Source organism: Loxodonta africana, chromosome 5 (genome assembly GCF_030014295.1).
Source record: "Loxodonta africana isolate mLoxAfr1 chromosome 5, mLoxAfr1.hap2, whole genome shotgun sequence".
Taxonomy (NCBI): domain Eukaryota; kingdom Metazoa; phylum Chordata; class Mammalia; order Proboscidea; family Elephantidae; genus Loxodonta; species Loxodonta africana.
In genome coordinates this window covers 26524991-26544776 of record NC_087346.1, presented here as the reverse complement: position 1 = coordinate 26544776, position 19786 = coordinate 26524991, and the positions used below count along the sequence as shown (strand labels likewise).

Genomic DNA, 19786 nt, shown 5'->3' with positions numbered 1-19786 from the left:
AAGAGATCTGTGAGTCATACCCTTAATCTCTTCAAAGAGGCTTTTGTATGACTGAACACTCTCATCTTTTCATCTCTCTAATGTTTTAGCAAAAGATCTTACAATCACATGCTCAGCTTTTTATCTGTGCCACACTTTTAAAATCAATCTCTTAATTTTAGCATCTTTTGCCATCGGAATAGGCTGAGAATTTCCCAAATCATCAGGTTATGGTTCTTTTTTGTTTAATAGTTTTCTCAGTTTATCTTTCTTTTCTCACACTTTACTATAAGCAGAGAGAAGAAACCAGGACTGACCTTCAACAATTTGCTTGGAAATCTCCTCACCTAAATATCCAAGCTCATCATTTTTAAGTTCTACTTTCCACATAACTACAGAGCAAAATTCCATTAAGCTCTGTGCCCGTATATAACAAGAATCTCCCTTCCTCCACTTTTCAATAACGTGTTCGTCAATTCTTTCTAGAACCTCTCCAGCAGTGCCTTTAAAGTCCATATTTCTACCAATAGTCTGTTTATAAATGATTCCGGTGTTCTCCAAGTCAACACAGGTTTTCTCTACAATGCTTCTCACCCTTTCTGAGCTCTCACCAGCAGAATTTTTAACATCCGTATTTCTATCACAGTCTGTTCAAGGGAATCTAGGTGTTTTCTATCATACTCCTCAAAATTCTCCCAGCTTCCATGTACTGCCAATTCCAAAGCTACCTCTACATTTTTAAATATTTGTTACAGCAGCACCCACTTGCAGGTACCAAAATCTATATGAATTTTTTTATTGTAGCTATAACAAATGACCACAAACTAAGTGGCTTAAAACAACAGAAATTTATTACCTCATAGTTTTTCTATGTCAGAAAGTCCAGGTGGAGTTGGCTGGATCCTCTGCTTACGGTCTCACAAGGTTGATCAAGGTGTCTTTAGGCCCTTGTGAAAACTCTGCTTCCAAACTCATTCAAGTTTTTGGTCAAGTTCAGTCCCTTGAAGTGATAATACTGATGTGACTCTTTTCCTACTAGCTGTCAACCAGGGCTGGCTTTTGCTCTTAGAGGCTGACTACATTCCTGTTTCAAATGTGGTTCATGCCAGCAATGAGGGTCAAATCTCACTCACACTTCAAATCTCTCTAACTTCTTTCTGTGCCATCTCTCTAAATCCAGCTGGAAAAAGCTCTCTGTTTTTAAGCATTCATGCAATTAGATTGGACCCACCAGGATATTTCAGGATAATCTCCCTATTTTGAAGTTCATAACCTTAATTACATTTGCAAAGTCTCTTTTACTATGTGACAAATTCATAGGTTCCGGGTTTTGGGTTTGGGGCAGAGGGGCATTCTGCCTTCCACAGTCCTACAAACAAACTTTCCTCCCATTATTCTACCAACATGGGTCTTGTCAGTGTCCCCAGTGACCTCCAGGTTACTAAATCTGATTGTGAGTAACCATATGCCTTGGCCTTCTGCAGCATTTGACATGGCTATTCGCACACTTCCTGTAAAAGTATCTACCCTTGACCTCTTAGTTTTCCTCTTCACTGACAGTTCATGATCTGCTTTGATGTTTCTCCTTTTTCCCACCTCTCTGAGTTGCCATCCCTCAGGGCTCTTTCCTTAAATATGCTCTCCATCTACACCAACTTCCTAAGTGACCTCATCTTTTCCAATAGCTTTAAAAACTATAACCCAATGATTCCTAAACTTGAATTGGGGAGCCCTGTTTTGGGGATTGAGCTTGTAATTTTTAGCAATTGTGTCATCCTCAACCTTTGGAATAAAACTCTAGCGTACATTTGACTATTGACTACCTCTTCTATGGTTTGCGGTGTGTTGCAGGAAAAGTCCTTCCACTGAGGTGGACACCCACAGTGAGACAACTACATTATCTGAGGGCCCCAATCGTACCCTGCTGATTCATGGCCCTGTGGAATTCAAAAGAGGCTGGAGAAGGCAGAAGCGACACCTCTTCCTCTTCAGTGATTTGTTGCTTGTGTCTAATTCCAAGTAAGTGTATTCTACTCACTCTTCTGATTATCATTAGAATTGCATTCTCACTAACAAATTGCATTTTAATAGCCCTTACTATAAGCAAATACAAAGTTTTTTTTTTTTTTTTGGCATTTGATCTTTGATTTACTCAACAAATATGCATGAAGATCCTGCTTTGTATGGTGCCCGTGGAGAGGATTCAGTCAAGAATATGACAGGAAGGTCTCTCTTCCTTGAACCTTACAGAGAGATAATAAAAATAGAAACACAGTTTGTGATTAGTGCTCCTGGGAAGAAGATACGTTGGGTGCCATTTGAAGAAGATAAAACAGTGTTAGAAAAGGGGTCCTCAGAAAGGTACCTGGTGGCAGCATTTAAATCCCTACCTATGGGATGGGAAGCCGTTACCATTCCTAGATTTGGCAGCTAGCCATCTAGCATGAAGGAATGGCAGACCCTACAGTGGGTGTGGCTTCTCCCCTTTTAGGGAAGGCTCAAGGAAAGCCCACATGACTGGAGTCTGACACATGGGGGTGTGACCTCAGTTATGACACTTGAGAATTAGGTAAGGATCTGGTCACACAGGGTCTCAGTAACCTTTGGTGAGGAGTTTGGAATTTATTCTAGTAGAGTGACCATATCTGGCTTAAATTTTTAGGATATTGCTCTGGCTGTTGGTAGATAATGGATTGGAGGGTAGGGAGACTAGTTAGGGGAGGCAGTAGTCCTGATGAATGAAAAAAGAGGGCTGCATCTTGGGACTGGCAGTGAAAATGAAAGAGAAGCAGACAAACTTTGAATATATGTTGGAGAAAGAGCCAACTGGGTACACTTTTACACCAATACAATTTATACCCAGCTTAGAATATGGTGATTGCTCAAGAAATATATGAAGGCGACGAGGGGGAGTGGTGGTGGAAGGAATTGACTAACCTGGTCATCTGTTTATCTGCTCCATCAACATTTTCATTATGAAATATCGTGAAAGTGAAAGAATGATTCAGCATAGAAAATCTCATGAGGAAGCTATTTAGTCACTACGGAAAAATAAAACTCTTTTCTTTTGCCTTTACCTTTTTTTTTTTTTTTTTAACCTTGGCTCCCATTTAAGGCCTGCCATGGATAAAACATGTAAGATTAAGTACTAATTTTGTAAACTGCTATATTTAATGCAAATGACAATAATAACAGGTAGGATTTATCAAGGGCTTATTATGTGTCAGGTATTATGGTAAAGACTTTATATACCTAGTCTCAGCCTTACAACCACCCTGGGACATGAGCTTCTTTTCCTTATTTTTCAGAATACCTTTATACTCAGAGGTCTAGTGGCCTCCCCCAGGGCACCATGTTAGTAATTACTGGAATGCACTTTTGAAACAGAACTATTTGAAAGCACAGGCTTTTACCCTGTGGTGCTGTGGCCACCGTTCTTCCTTTCTTTTGGATTTCATAGAACATTCATAAGCATGTAGTTTGTCTCTCACCATTGAAATCAACCTTTCCTTTGGGTTAAGTAAAAGACTAATTCCCATCTGTTTTGTATCTAGTGAGAAATAGAACAGAATGCCTAATAAACTAAAAAATTAATGAGATGTCTCCCCACTACCCCGCTGCTGCCATCAAAGTCAGCTACCAAAAAACAAACAAAAAACAGAGGCAATGATAAAGATATAAATGTCTTAGAATGCATTATGAATGAGAGAAGTTGCCTACAGATATAACTGTGGATTGGTGATCTCTTTAGAAGTACAGAGAGGAAAAGGCTCTGTCCAGCCCTGGGCTTGAAGAGAGGCCCACACCCAAGGGCTTTTACAGATTCCACATGGTTACAACCATAGTCTCAGGACTTAGACTGCCTGAATTCAAATCCCAGCACTGTTGTTTTGGCAAGTTACTTAACCTCTCTGTGAGTTTCTTCATCTGAAACTGGGGTAATAGAGACTATCTGATGTAGTTGTTTCAGGATTAAATGACATAATATTCATAAAATGTTTAGTGCTTGGCATATGAAAAAAGAAATTTTTTTTTTATCATAAGTGCTCAATAAATGTTACAGTAGAGTTGAAACTGTGTTCTGGGTTCTTAGATGGCTTCTTGGTTTGGTTTCCACTGTGGAGTAGATAATTTTGAAACTTTATCGAACTAAAGAGAGAATTATAGAAATGGCTTCTTTGCAGGTCAGTATATTTGGAAGTTGCAACGCAGTGTCTCGGGTGTCTTTACACATTTAAGACCCATTGCTGTCGAGTCGATTCTGACTCATAGCGACCCTATAGGAAAGAGTAGAACTGCCCCATAGAGTTTCCAAGGAGCACCTCGTAGATTCCAACTGCCAACCTTTTGGTTAGTAGCCGTAGCTCTTAACCACTATGCCACCAGTGTTTCCTCTTTACACATAGATGCCTGTTCTCAAAAATATAAAGTCTGTAAAAGCAAGCAGATATGTGCTTGGCCTTCCAAATGGCCATGTATTTTAGCTTTATAATACATTCAGAGTTGCTATCCAGAAAAATGATTTTATATGATAAATGAATGTTTCATAAAAAATCTTCAAAAATGCAGAAATAGAGTAAGAACTATTGACATAAAATGTACAAAGAAGCCACCTTATATTACAAGGCACTTTTCCATTATACTTATATTCAGTTGCTCTAAGCTGTGAATCTAGATTATCCATCAGGTGTACCTCCTGCACAATTCTTTTCATTTTGTAAATCCCATTGAAGAGTTTTAGCTCTAACTTGTCCTTGACTCAGTGGAGTCATAGGGATGTTTCCACATGAGGTGTCTTTGATCTTATTTTAGCTTTAGTGTCCCCACAAGTGGTTCTGAATAGTCATGAGTCCCAGAGCGATGTGCCCAGGTCCCCTAGGCATTCTTCAGAGGGCTGTAACTATTTAAATCTCAGGCCCAACTGACCACTAAATTTGCAAATTAAGTCAAGGGACATAGTGGTTTTATGTCAGAGTTATAAGGGGGATTAAGCAGAAATTCTCAGAAAGCAATGTCACTGCTGACAGTCAGTCATCTTCTGACTCTCCAGAGTTCAATGGAAGTGTGTTCATCACATATATATATGGCCTCTTGGCTTCTGGTCTGAATTTTATTTTTTTTTAATTTGGTTCAGTCTATAGGCTATAGTTTCTCAATTTTAGCCAGAATCTAAGGAAAAATCATATGAACAATGTCTCAAGAGTGGAAATTTGAAATAACTTATGCTTTAACGGCTACAAAAACTAAAGTTGAGAATACATTTTAAATCGATTATGTTTTTCCTCTCTCTTGAAAAAGTATTTTATGAATATTTTTATAAATCGTAAATCATGTACTTTTTATCTTTGTTCAACCTCTCAAATACTTTTTGAAGTAAGCAAGTCATAAATAATGAATGAATGAATGTTTCCCTAAGAAAGTAATAATTTGGTGACATAAATGGTAAAGCCCTTGACAGCTAGCCAAAAGGTTGCCAGTTTGAATCCACCCAGAGGCCCCTCAGGAGACCGTTCTGTCTGACTGCATCCAAAAAGATCACAGCCTTAAAAGCCCTATGAAACAGTCCTGCTCTGCACACATTTAGTAGCCATGAGTTAGAAATGAGTCGTGGCAACTAACGACAACAACAATTTTAAAATTAGAATTTCACAGAAGCTGGCTGAATGGACATGGGGAATACAGGGTGGAGAGGAATGTACTATCCGTTAGGAGGAGAGCAACTAGGAGTGCATATCAAGGTGTATAGAAATTTTTATATGAGAGACTGACTTGATTTGTAAACTTTCACTTAAAATAGTAAAAAAAGGAAAGAAAAGAAAAGAAAATTAGAAGTTTTGGTTCCAAGTCAATAGTCAGCACTGAGAACAATAAACCAGTCAGTCTGTGGTTACTTGCTTCCTTCAATGAAGTATTTTCAGGGTTTTTTTCCTCAGCCAGGTTTCCATCAGCACTTAGGAAAGCCCCATCTGACCATCGACTGTGCTGTGCACCAAGGATAATAGAGATGAGGAAGGCATGCTTTGCTCTGGCGCCATGAAAACTGATATCTTACCATGAGCAAAGCTCTGCCTTGGCATTTAAGAAACAAACGAACAGAGTTTCTGTTGGGTTATCTTCCTAGGTATAGAAAGACCTTCAAAATTAAAGATAAAATACCACTGAACACCATGTGGATGACAGACTGTGATGACACCAATGCCAAGAGGTCCCTTGTTTTGGGCTGGCCCACCGTGAACTTCACAGCCACCTTTAGGTAAGAAGCACAGCTTGGCCCTGTATTTGTGTGGGTTAGCTATGTGAAGGGCATAGTCAGCTTTTCTAGAATGCAGAGAAAAATATAATTACATTTTTTCCTCTATTTTTTAAAAAGAAAACATTTTAATCTGAGTGTGTTTTAAAACAATGACTCACTTACATGCCTTATATTTTCCCAGAGTTTTTTACTCAAATATGTGCAAATTGATAGTAAACAATGGGAACTATCAGAGCTACTCCCTTTGGTTTTGACCAAGTGGTTATAAAAAAGCTCTAAGAGCTACATTGAGGAGTGAGTATTCAGGGTTCTGTTGAGATGACTGCATCCTAAATCGGTTCTGGCATAAGTCAAATACCTCAATTTTTTTTTTTTAAGTTTTCATGAGCATTGCCTTTTACTATCACTATCTTTATAAATCTGGCAGTGTTTTGAAAAAAAAAAAACCCAGTGCCGTCGAGTCAATTCTGACTCATAGAACAGTAAATCATAAAATGGAACATCTGCAAGTGAACATCTGAGAATGATAACATCAGCAAATTACACCCTACAGCATATCACTAACAATAAAATGTACAAAAAAATGGACAGTTAAGTGAAGTTGGTCGTTACCTGAATACGTTGTGAGTTGGGGACTACCTGTACTGGAATAGACCTTTCTTAAGAAAGTGTCATTAAGTAGTCCAATTAAATTTGAAAAATTGCTTTTATGCTCCCAAATTAATTCCTTAAAGAAATAGTCATTAATCATACAAATAAAATCGATCATATTATCAATTACTTGGTTGGTTAAATCACTGTGATTACCTGATTTAATGTCCAAGAAGGTGACAATGAAAAATAAAGGTATGATTCACAAAGTGCAGATTAATTTTCCAAGACACATTTCTAGGCTTAGAATGGGAAATATCAACAGTCCGCCGTTCACAATGGCCAGGCAACACGTCCATCTGCTCTTCTGAACAGCGGCACCCCAAGCCCCGTACTTGTTTTACCCAGAGCGTAAGTGTTCATCAAGTGCACTCAACACTCTTCTTCCTGACTTCTCCTCACCTCACTTCTCCACAGTCACACACATAATCTTTAAGTCAACTAAAATGTTTCCGAATTGTTCATCTATTACACTGTAAAATGCAGCTGTTGACATAACAATTTTCAGAGCTTATTAGGAAGAAACATGTGTTCCTATCATCCTCTGCATGTCTTCTTTTCCATAATAGATTTCTGTAAAGATTATCAGTTGCTATTATCCAACACCTCCTTCATGTTACAGATGAACGGAAGCAGTTTAAATTGGGAATACATGAAGTCTTTGATGAGGGAACAGAATAAATTTACACAGGTTGATACAGTGTTATTGGTTCTAAAGCTATGTGAATATGTGTAAGGCATTTAAAACAGTGCCTGGCCCTGGTGCTTGCTATTATTACTCTTCTACAAATGGGTGTGAGTAATTAGAGGCTGTGTATATGTGCGTATGCAGGTTAGGAGGCCAAGTGGAAGACCCCTTGTCCTGATGAAGTAGATCCTGAAATGGTGACTTGGGGAGAGGGAAGAGCTATTGCTGGTGGGAATGTAGAAGGGTGCAGCTGCTGTGGAAAAATGTGGTAGCTCTTCGAGAAGTTAAACAAAGAATTACCATGTTGTTGTTAGGTGCTGTCAAGTTGATTTTGACTCATAGAGTTTTCTAGGCTATAATCTTTACAGGAGTAGATTCCTATGCCTTTTTCTCATGGGGCTGCTGGGTGGGTTTGAACCACCAACCTTTCATTTAGAAGCAGAACGCTTAGTCATTGCCCAACCACTCCTGGGTATATACTCAGAAGAATTGAAAACATATTAAAAAAAAAAAATGCACACAAATGTGCATAGCAGCACTGTTCACAATAGCCAAAATTTGGAAACAACCCTGATCTCCACCAACTGATAAATGGATAAACAAATGTGAAATATCCATACACCAGATATTAGTAGGCCATAAAAAAGAATGAAGTACTGATCCATGCTACAACATGGATGAACCTTAAAAGATGATGCTAAGTGAAAAGAGCCGGACAGAAAGGACCATATGTTTGATTCCATTTATGTGAAATATCCAAAATAGAGACAGAAATCAGATTCATGATCCCCAGGGCCTAGGTAAAGGCGGGAATGGGAAGTGACTGCTTAATCGGTAGGGGTTTTCTTTTCAGGGGAGGAAAATGTTCTGGAACTAGATAGTGGTGATGTCTGTATAACATTGTGAAGGTCCTAAATGCCATTTATGGTAAATGTTATGTGTCTTTTACCACAAATAAAATCTGATAAATGAGAAATCTACGTACAAATGAAGTTTAAAACACTTTAAGTCTGAATATTTGATGCTGTAGTAACTTTAGCCGGGAAAATATCAATCATTAGTAATTTAGCAGTCAGTGAATTGATATTGATAAGAGGATCCTTCTAATTAAGGGTAAGTTTTCTAGGAAATAGTTTAACATTTTACAATCCTGCTACCTATGTAAATAAATTAAATATTGAGTTTGTTTTTTTTTTCTTTAAAGAGATATTCTTGTTTCTAGGCCAAGGTAGTTCCATCCAAATGCCAAATATCTTAAGTATGATTTCATCTGAATAGTTCTGTACTTTATATTTGAGCAAGGCTCTAGGGGGCAGTGCTTAAGAGCTATAGTATGCTATGGCTGTTAACCAAAAGGTCGGCAGTTCAAATCCGCCAGCCTCTCCTTGGAAACCCTGTGGAGCAGTTCTACTCTGTTCTGTAGGGTCGTTATGAGTCGGAATCGACTCAATGGCAATGGGTTTGATTTTTCGGTTTTATATTTGAATAGCACTTTACGTTGTCTTTATCAGTCAGAATCCACTCAAGGACAACAGGTAGGTAGGTATTAAGTTGTAAGAACACCCTGAGGTATAATTAACTTCCTTTCCAATGGTGACAAGTGATAGTCACGGCTGTTAAATGTCCAGATAACTTGCTTATATGGTTGCAATCCAGTGTTTAGATTTCAAACCAACTTCTGTCCCACTGTCAGATCTACTTCCCGTCGCTATAACGTTGCCAGTAAAAGAGCACGGTCACTCAAGGGTCCAGGTGTGTGAAGCGCACCACTTACATGGGCATCCACAACAGTAGCAACTGGCTGCTGATATTTTATCAGGAATAGCAGTCATTACGATGTTAGTATAAGTGTTGCATACAGTTTAATTTTTTTTCCTTTTTTATTCATGCAGTTCTTCAGAACAAAAGGAACAATGGCGCTCTTCCCTTCGAAGGTATTTGTGATAAAAGATATAATCTGTGATAAAAGATATTAAAAGATTCAGGTCTCTGCAAAAGAAGTGCCCCCAATTATTCGTCCCTCCTTAGCAGAAATTGTTGTACTGTCCTCAAGTAATTTATTTAGATTTACATTGGCTACTACTATAAATAATGTGCTCTTATTTACATGCATGTTTCATTTATCTTGAGGCACTGGGACTACTATAAATAATGTGCTCTTATTCACATGCATGTTTCACTTATTTTGGAGGCAGTTCTGGTTACCAGTCTCCTGTTTCCCTTCTCTCCAACTTAGACGTTGGGGCTAACTTTACTCCCAAAACATATATTAAATCTTCATGAATACAGGTTACTGTAGTGAGAAATTCACAAACCAGCTGTTGCTGCCTACCCTTGAACCTAGGAAGGTGCTGGGCCCCCCAGTGCAGACAGGAAAGCTTTTAGGACCTAATCTGCTGCTCAAATCTCACGTGACAGGGACCCCTTTATTTTCTAGGCCACGTCTTATTTTCCTGAAATAGTTTTGTATGTTTTCTTCTAATCCATCCTTTGATCTTGCTGAGTCTACCCAACTGCTTTTAAAATGGCATACAGTATACTGAAAATATTAGCAACGTAGCTTGATTTTCAAATAAGCTATTGGCTAAATTAATACTCTTTTGGCTTATGATTGAAATCGTTTAGGTACATCAATCTAGCCAAAGAGAAAGACCACCTGAAGAGCATTCCCCTGAAAATCTTTACTGAGGATATCAAGAACTGTGCCTGTGTAAGTGTCTTTAAGCCCCTAAATTAAATTCCTTGTCTCTGACTTAGGCAGAAGGAGAGAGAAAGAAGGCATGGAGACAGTACCATGTGGAAAAGCATATGTCTTTGTAAAAGGCAAACAAGTGCTAGGCAATATGAAGCAAGAGGAATCCATGTTACTTCCACTGTTTAGCTTTGAAAGAATTTTGCATGTTGAATGTCCTTCGTGTTTCTCTGGATTTGTCTAATAGCAACCAGAGTGACTTGTGCTAACGAAGTGATTTCCACAAGGAGGTATTTCCTATCAGATTTGAGCACTGTCTTTCCAATTGTTACATACATACAGATTGGTTTTGGTTGTTTCTGCAGGTTTGTTTTTTTTTTTTAACATTTTATTTGGAAATGGCCCTTTATTCTTAAATACTTATATATTTCCTAAGAGTAAGAATACTCTGTTACTTTACTGCCATACAGGTTCACTCCTGTCAGGTGAGACATAGATGTAGCGTGTGCATGATTCTCTAGAGCCATTTCCCTTTCTAAGGTCAGATATTGCATTTAGTTATGTCAAACAGAGAATAGTTTTGAAATATTCTTCATTCTGAGGATTGTCAGGGATCGAATTGAACAGGGATGTGTGACTTTCTAAGGGATCAGTATGTTTGTACCTCTTTTGTTTATGCAAATGGAGGAAAAGCATTTAGCCCCAGTTATTGTGTATCATTTGATTTCTGCGATTGCAGTGCAGTAGGCAAGATGCTCACACTGATGAATAAGATGGATACGTCATGTTCTGAATATTTTTGTGACATTGTGGCCTGTCATACTTTACAGCAACTGTAGATTCCACAAAACAGAATTTGTAGGTGAGAAAAGGAGGTAATTTGAAACAGTTATTCCTGTTCAACAGCAAAAGGCACGTGGATGCCTTGACCTATTCCCAAGTGCCTGACGCCACTGCACGAAGGAGAGGAGACTCGAGAGTTCTCCTGTAGCGAAGCAAATGCTGGTCTCTGCCTGCTTTGTTTTCAATTGGTTCTGTTCAGAATTTTCATGGAAAATCACATTGGAATTAAAAAGAAAAACTTAAAAATAATATCTGCAGTGTGCTACATTCATTTTCTACATTCACCAGAGATTAGAGTTTTCCTCTGACTTTCATTCTTGTGAGAGTTTCCTTAGCATTTTTCCATACTACACAGCTGATGCCAACAAATTTTCTTTTATCTGAAAATGTCTTTATTTCCCTTTCACTCATGAAGGTGTTTTCCCCCACACAGAATTTTGTTTGCAAGGCTGTTTTTTCTTTATAGCTCTTTAAAGCTATTCCACTGTCTTTTGGTCTCCATGCTTTCTGATGAGTAGTCCACGATCAGACAAATCATTGATCCTCTGTATGTGACTTATCATTTTTCTTTGGCTGCTTTGAAGATTTTCTCTACGTTTTTAGTTTTCAGCCATTTGACTATTATGTGCCAAAGCATGGTTTTCTTTTAATTTATTCTGTTTAGGGTTTACTGAGCTGCTCCAACCTGTAAATTTATGTCTTACACCAAGTTTGGGAAAATTTTAGCCATCATTACTTCAAACATTTTTTCTTCCCCATTTTCTCTCTTCTCCCTCTGAGAAAAGTATATTGCATGTTTTGATATTGTCCACAGGTCCCTCACACTCTTTTAGTAATTTACATTTAATTGTTTTTCTTCCTCAGTTGGAATCTTATTATGGATCTATTTTCAAATTCACTGACTCTTTCATTTGTCATCAATATTATGCTGTTTAGCACATCCAATAAATTCTTTCTTTCATGTATGTTTCAGGTAAATTTTTCATTTTAAAATGTTTTCTATTTCTATGCTGAGATTGCGTGTATTTTTATTTGATATGAACATATTTTCCTTTGTATCATTGAGAATCTGTGGAAAGAGATGATGGAAAAGCTCAATATCATCAGTCAGAACAAGGCCAGGAGCTGACTGTGCAACAGACCATCCATTGCGCATAAGCAAGTTTAAGCTGAAACTGAAGAAATCAGAGCAAGTCCACGAGAGCCAAAATATGACCTTGAGTATATCCCACCTGAATTTAGAGACCATCTCAAGAATAGATTTGATGCATTGAGCACTAGTGACCAAAGACCAGATGAGTTGTGGAATGACATCAAGGACATCCATCCATGAAGAAAGGAAGAGGTCACTGAAAAGAGAGGAAAAGGTCAAGATGGATGTCAGAGGAGACCCTGAAACTTGCTCTTTAGCATCGAGCAGCTAAAGCAAAAGGAAGATTTGATGAAGTAAAAGAATCGAACAGGAGATTTCAAAGGGCCTCTCGAGAAGACAAAGTAAAGTATTATACTGACATGTGCAAAGAGCTGGAGATGGAAAACCAAAAGGGAAGAACACACTCAGCGTTTCTCAAGGTGAAAGAACTGAAGAAAAAATTCAAGCCTCAAGTTGAAATAGTGAAGGATTCCATGGGGAAAATATTAAACGATGCAAGAAGCATCAAAAGAAGATGGAAGGAATACACAGGGTCATTCTACCAAAAAGAATTAGTCGATATTCAACCATTTCAAGAGGTGGCATATGCTCAGGAACCAATGGTACTGAAGGAAGAAGTCCAAGCTGCTCTGAAGGCATTGGTGAAAAAGAAGGCTCCAGGAATTGATGAAATATCAACTGAGATGTTTGAACAAAGAGATGCAGCACTGGAGGTGCTCACTTGTTTATGCCAAGAAATATGGAAGACAGCTTCCTGGCCAACTGACTGGAAGAGATCCATATTTATGCCTATTCCCAAGAAAGGTGATCCAACTAAATGTGGAAATTATAGAACAATATCATTAATATCACACGCAAGCAAAATTTTGCTGAAGATCGTTCAAAAACGGCTATAGCAGTGTGTTGACAGGGAGGGAACTGCCAGAAATTCAGGCCGGTTTCAGAAGAGGACGTGCAACCAGGAATATCATTGCTGATGTCAGATGGATCCTGGCTGAAAGCAGAGAATACCAGAAGGATGTTTACCTGTGTTTTCTTGACTATGCACAGGCATTCGACTGTGTGGATCATAACAAACTATGGATAACACTTCGAAGAATGGGAATTCCAGAACACTTAATTGTGCTCACGAGGAACCTTTACATAGATCAAGAGGCAGTCGTTCAGACAGAACGAGGGGACACCGATTGGTTTAAAGTCAGTAAAGGTGTGCGTCAGGGTTGTATTCTTTCACCATACCTATTTAATCTGTATGCTGAACAAATAATCCGAGAAGCTGGACTATATGAAGAAGAACCGGGCATCGGGATTGGAGGAAGACTCATTAACAACCTGCGTTATGCAGATGACACAACCTTTCTTGCTGAAAGTGAGGAGGGCTTGAAGCACTTACTAATGAATATCAAAGACCACAGCCTTCAGTATGGTTTACACCTCAACATGAAGAAAACACATATCCTCCCAGCTGGACCAAAGAACAACATCATGATAAACGAAGAAAAGATTGAAGTTGCCAAGGATCTCATTTTACTTGGATCCACAATCAACAGCCATGGAAGCAGCAGTGAAGAAATCAAAAGATATATTGGCAAATCTGCTGCAAAGGACCACTTCAAAGTGTTGAAGAGCAAAGATGCAACCCTGAAGACTAAGGTGCGCCTGACTCGTGCCGTGGTATTTTCAATCACATCATATGCATGTGAAAACTGGACAATGAATACGGAAGACTAAAGAAGAGTTGACGCCTTTGAATTGTGGTGTTGGCGAAGAATATTGAATATACCAGGGACTGCCAAACGAACGAACAAATCTGCCTCGGAAGAAGTGCGGCCAGAATGTTCCTTAGAGGCAAGGCTGGCGGGACTGCGTCTTACATACTTTGGACATATTGTCAGGAGGGATCAGTCCCTGGAGAAGGACATCATCCTTGGCAGAGTACAGGGTCAGCGGAAAAGAAAAGGTCAACGAAGTGGATTGGCACAGAGGCTGCAACAGTGAGCTCAAGCATAACAATGATTCTAAGGATGGCGCAGGACCGGGCAGTGTTTCGTTCTGTTGTGCATACGGTTGCAATGAGTCGGAACCGACTCAACGGCACCTAACAACAACAACAACAACATTGAGCAGAGTTCTAATAGGTGCTCTTTGTCTCATGATTTGAATATCTGGGTCATCTGAGAGTTTACCTCAGTCCTTCAGACTTGGTCAAATTTCCTGGTTCTTCATAGGTCAGGTAAGACTTTAGCTCATAGAACAAACTAGGCATATTTGCATATTTTTAATTAAATCATGCAAAAGGTTTTTTAAAAAATTATTATTTTTTTACAAAGATGTATTTGTTAGAGTGTATCTGATTTATTTACAAAGAGCAGCAGCTGGATGAAATATACAGGTCCCAGGAATTATTGTTTTGAACAGGTGTGTTCCTTATGCTAAGAAAAACCATTATCTCACAAATGAAATAAATTAGGGAGGGATTATTAGCATTTCAAAAGAAATTTTCTACTTTACAAAAGATTTCATGGGAGAATTCCTTTCAATTAAATGGAAGGGTTTTCAGATATTTTAAGAAACAGCAGAACCTTTACTTCTAATGAAATACCAAGCTAAACCCTCATGTGTGAACCCTTCTAGGCACTTTAGCAATGGTTGCTGTTACTGGGTGACATTAAGTTGGTTCCCAGTCACAGCGACCCCATGTACAACAGAAAGAAACACTGCCCGGTGCTGGGCCATCCTCACAATCATTATGTTTGAGCCCATTGTTGCAGCCATTGTGTCAGTCTATCTTGTTGGGATCTTCTTTTTCACTGAACTTCTCCTTTACCAAACATGATGTCCTTCTCCAGGGACTGGTCCCTCCTGATAACATGTCCACAGTACATGAGACGAAGTCTCACCATCCTTGCTTCTAAGGATCATTCTGGTTGTACTTCGTCCAAGACACATTTGTTTATTCTTCTGGCAATCCATGGTGTGTTCAGTATTCTTCACCAACAGTATAATTCAAAGGCATCAGTTCTTTGGTATTCCTTATTCATTGTCCAACTTTTGCATGCATATGAGGCAACTGAAAATCCTGTAGCTTGGATCAGGTACACCTTAGTCTTTCAAATGATATCTTTGCTTTTTCACAGTTTAAAGAGGTCTTTTGCAACAGATTTGCCCAATGCAATATATCATTTGATTTCTTGAGTGCTGCTTCTATGGGCATTGATTGTGGATCCAAGTAAGGGGGAATCCTCCATAACTTCAGTATTTTCTCCATTTGGAATGATAAACATCATGGTAAACTTTAGCAATAGGAAGCCCTAATGCCCCTGATTCTGGGTCCCTGAGCTCTACTTCTGGGCTGTGAGACACTTTTTCAGAATCCTTGGGGCTACATCAGTGCATTTCTGATGGTTTTGTTTCTGAAAATTGAATTAACAAACAACTTTCAGGGCCATCTGTCATATCAAGAAATTGGCTCATAAGAATAAAACAAAAGGACAAATGATGAATTATGAAAGGGTTTCCTTAAGCTTTGTTTTTAATATCATTTTTGTGTTAAGGCCTATGAGTGTCCACTTAGGCTGCTTATCTGTCCTCTTTAAGCCCTGTTTACCGGAAGACATAGCCCTCAGCGTGGATTTATGTGCAAATACTGTAAAACCTATGTGCACATCTTGGTTACATGGCATCATCCTATTTTTAAACAATGTCTCTTAGAATTCACGTAGTTGAACAGATACCATCTCAGAATCCTCAGAGTCCCTTTCAGGTTGTTTTCTGCAAATTGTCCCCTGCTATTTTTTTTATTATGGATCAATATGTCAATGTGAGGTGTAGTTGAGAGCTATTACAGATACCCCGTTCACTGGCAGAGTTGGAACAGAACTTAGATTTCTAAAATTTTCAGTCTTGTTTCAAACCATTGGTTTTATTTTATTTTTTTAATTCTATTGTATTTTCAACAGTATGCAACAATAAAAACGTTAGTAGCCACTGTGCATGACTTAGAAAATGGCGACTGAATAGTCTTTTGAAAAACATTTTTTATAGCCAGTTCTTATTCTGATGTTACCATAACTGTGGGTGAAATGCAAATCAATAAAGCCAGACTGTAAAAACAGAACTCAGGAAGAGAGAGAAAGGGTCTAAATCTCTCCATTTGAAATCGTCCCCCCCCGTATGGAAATATTGTTGAGGGGCTGAGGATCAGTCTGTGTGCCCTCTCTGAATTCTCAATCTTTCTCTTTCTTAAGCCATTATGTTCGTGTGCCACACATCCTTTATTTTAGAAGAAATAGGTGTTTTACTGAAATGCTTTCTGCTGCCTTCATATTTAAAACAAAAAACCAAAACCCACTGCGTTCGAGTCAATTCTAACTCATAGTGACCCTATAGGACAGAGTAGATCTGCCCCATAGGGTTCCACGTAACACCTGGTGGATCTGAACTGCGGAGCTTTTTGGTTAGCAGCCATTGCTCTTAACCACTCTGCCACCGGGGGCCCTTCATATCTAAAGGAATGAAAAATAAAATCCTACTTAAGGATCTATGTTCTACATGTGCTTTACTTTGTCAGTGTCTGAAATCAAGCTTTGCATTTACAATATGGGTAACAATTTGCAATCATTATTTACAGAGCTGTTTTGAAATTCTTTTCTTACAACTGTATTTTTTATTTCATTTTTACAGCCTATAAGTTTAACAGTAACAAATTCAGATACAACCAATGACATTATCGACAAGTCACTACCAATGCTCGGAATAACTGTAAGTTACCTGCAAACAATTTTTAGTTAAAAACCAACTTTGATTTTTGAGAGTTGTGTGTGTGTGTGTATAAAATACAACTGCTTTCATAAGGCAGCTGATTGTTATAGATACCTAAGGCATATTTTGTCCTCCAGAATTTAGAAATTGAAAGCTTCGAAACTCTGATATTACTTTCTACACAGGTGCTGTTCCTATACTCCAATTTTAAATTCCATGTGACCTTGAAGTCATAGAATAATTAAATTGAACCATAGTTTTAGAGTGCTAATAACAGCATGTATTTTTACTGTATATATTGTGTATATATAAGACCAAAAACCCCTTGCCATCAAGTCGATTCCGACTCATAGCAACTGTATAGGAAAGAGTAGAACTCTCCCATAGAGTTTCCAAGCAGCAGCTGATGGATCTGAACTGCTGACGTTTTGGTTAGCAGCTGAGCTCTTACCCACTGAGCCATGAGGCCTCCATTATATACGTATACAACAAAATTTTTATAAGATTTTTAGTGACATAGTTGTAAACCTCCGCCTTACCTGTTCTGTTTTACTGTTCTTTCTGAGCCTCCTTTCCTGGGTCTTCCCCTCCCGTACCTCATTTATCCTTAAAAAAAAAAAAAAAAAAGTTTTTTTTTGTTTTGGGTCACTCTAGGACTCAAACTCAGTATGATGGATCCTACAGGACGTGTTTTGTAGTAAATTTTGATGTAAAGAACCCACGGCTAGAAGTCATAGCCCCTTACTGCAGGTCCTGAGGATGAGATGACTGATGCCTCTAATGAGTTGCTAACGAGGGAGACAAGTTCTGAAGGAGATTATGAATTTAGGAGCATTTGTGTGCCCACCACTCTAGTCCTTGTTTTGCTTTTAGTGTTTGCTTCTTTATATTTTGATGGGGCTGACCTAAGTTAATGAAATTTTTCTCATGGAAGAGGTGGGCATGTTTGAGAATGAGGGTGAGGTTGGGGAAAAGGAAAGAGTAATTGTAAGACTCTCCTGCTATATGAACACCACACAATTGAGAACTATTATTAAAGAGAGTGACTTTCAGATGGACAGAAACTGTAGAAAGGACTTAGATATCATGGCTCCTTAAATAATGCAGAAATATGAAAATGCCTTGCTGTTGTGGCGTGACGTGATTATAAGACTTGTAATTAAACTCAGCCTGATCTACTGATATAATACCAAACCAAAAACTCATTACCTTCGAGTCAATTCCGACTCATAGAGACTCCATGAGTGATATAATAAAGCCCCTGAAAAGCCAGAATTTGGCTTAGGGAATCAATGATTTCTTTACTCGAGAAATTTAATAATACATTTAAAATAAAATTGAGTTTATATTCACTCAGTAAATCTGATACCTCTGCACCTATATGATATACATGCCCTGAAAAGGAAAAGTTAAATCTTGGAAAGAGCGAGTGGCTTTAGGTGTAGAATAGATTGATCAGTGATACAGCTCATTTTGTTTTACATTTGTGATTTTCCTTTGCTTGAAGTCATCAGTTTCACCAGACAAGAAAGAATTTCTACTTTACTAAAAAATCAGCGTTACTTGGCTCTGGCTGTTCTATGGGATTCCAGCATAGTGTTCCCAGCTCCACCTTAAAAGAAAAGATTTTTGTTAGATCTTATTTCCTATTTGAAATACAATTTTGAGCATATTTAGCTGAGAGAGTGTGTATGTGTGTACGTGCATACACATACGTGTGCTTGTGATAGCCTCCATAGCTGGGACCCTCCTTCATACAGGCAAGGCCATGATATCTTACCAGGAGTCAAGGGCAGGCATATGAACTACCACCAACAACTCCATTTGAAACATAACTTTTGCTTTATGTTTTTCTGGAGGACTGTAAAATAGTTCAGCAGAGTGTGTATGATTGAGATGTGGTTGCTTCAAGGGTGCTTTCTAGTATTGCTGGGCAGTAACTCTGCTGGGAAAATAGTTCTCTGCATCTGGCCTGATCTCCAGCTTCGCGCCCTTTATCCTTCTTGCTCCAGAATGGAGCTTGTCCAAACCAAAGCCAGTGGACTGACTTCACTCTGCCCATCTCCTCAAGGTCTTTGGGCATTTGTCTGTCTGCTCAAGGCAGCTGAGCTTGAGATGTTTTTCAAGTTTTCCTTTGCTCAGACATAGTCACGGCAGGCTGTGTGTCTCTCTGAGTGGCACACTTGTCTGGGCAGAGACAAATGAAGACAAAGCCTAAGGTTCTCCAAGGAGTCCAGAGACAGCAGGACCGTCAAGAATAGATTAGGCTTTTCTTTCTTAGTGAAGGAACCTAAATATGATTTCATATCCACGGGCCACCCATAAAGTGAAGGACTGATTGTATTGTTGTTCCATAGATCCCCGGCCTATCAGAAGGGACAAAGCAAGAATCTGGAGTAGTCCACTGGGTGCTGGGAGAGGGATGGGTTGCTGAAATCACGACTGCTAACTCAAAAACTGTGGCCAACTCCATGCACTTACAGTATTTACACTGGTCCCAATTCTTTTTCTTTTTGAAAACATAGAAATGTTAAAGAAATGTGCCCTCTTTCAAGTACCTACTGTGAAAGAATTGTTGTAACTTTTTTTTTTTTTTTTTTTGGTCTCCAAGGGCTCTAAGAGTGATTACCAGTTGTGGGTCAGTTCTGGCAAGAAAGAGGCCCCATTCCCACTCATCGGTAAGTGGCAGGGAACTCTAAGATGGGGTTGACTGGATTCAAAATTATAACTCTAAAGTCTCAAAGTATTGATTGTTTGGCCTTAAGT

At 38.7% G+C, this 19786-nt stretch overlaps 1 protein-coding gene across 1 annotated transcript in view; it reads left to right on the top strand.

Moving 5' to 3' along the window:
- Positions 1–1383: 1383 nt before the first annotated feature.
- Positions 1384–19786, top strand: part of LOC104845948 (rho GTPase-activating protein 20-like) — a 34134-nt gene continuing 15731 nt past the window's right edge. Inside the window, exons 1-7 of the mRNA XM_023548515.2 lie at positions 1384–1436; positions 1831–1998; positions 6101–6232; positions 9464–9505; positions 10197–10281; positions 16943–17020; positions 19632–19698. Coding sequence (XP_023404283.2) covers positions 1384–1436; positions 1831–1998; positions 6101–6232; positions 9464–9505; positions 10197–10281; positions 16943–17020; positions 19632–19698 — 625 coding nt within the window. The remainder of the gene's footprint in view (positions 1437–1830; positions 1999–6100; positions 6233–9463; positions 9506–10196; positions 10282–16942; positions 17021–19631; positions 19699–19786) is intronic.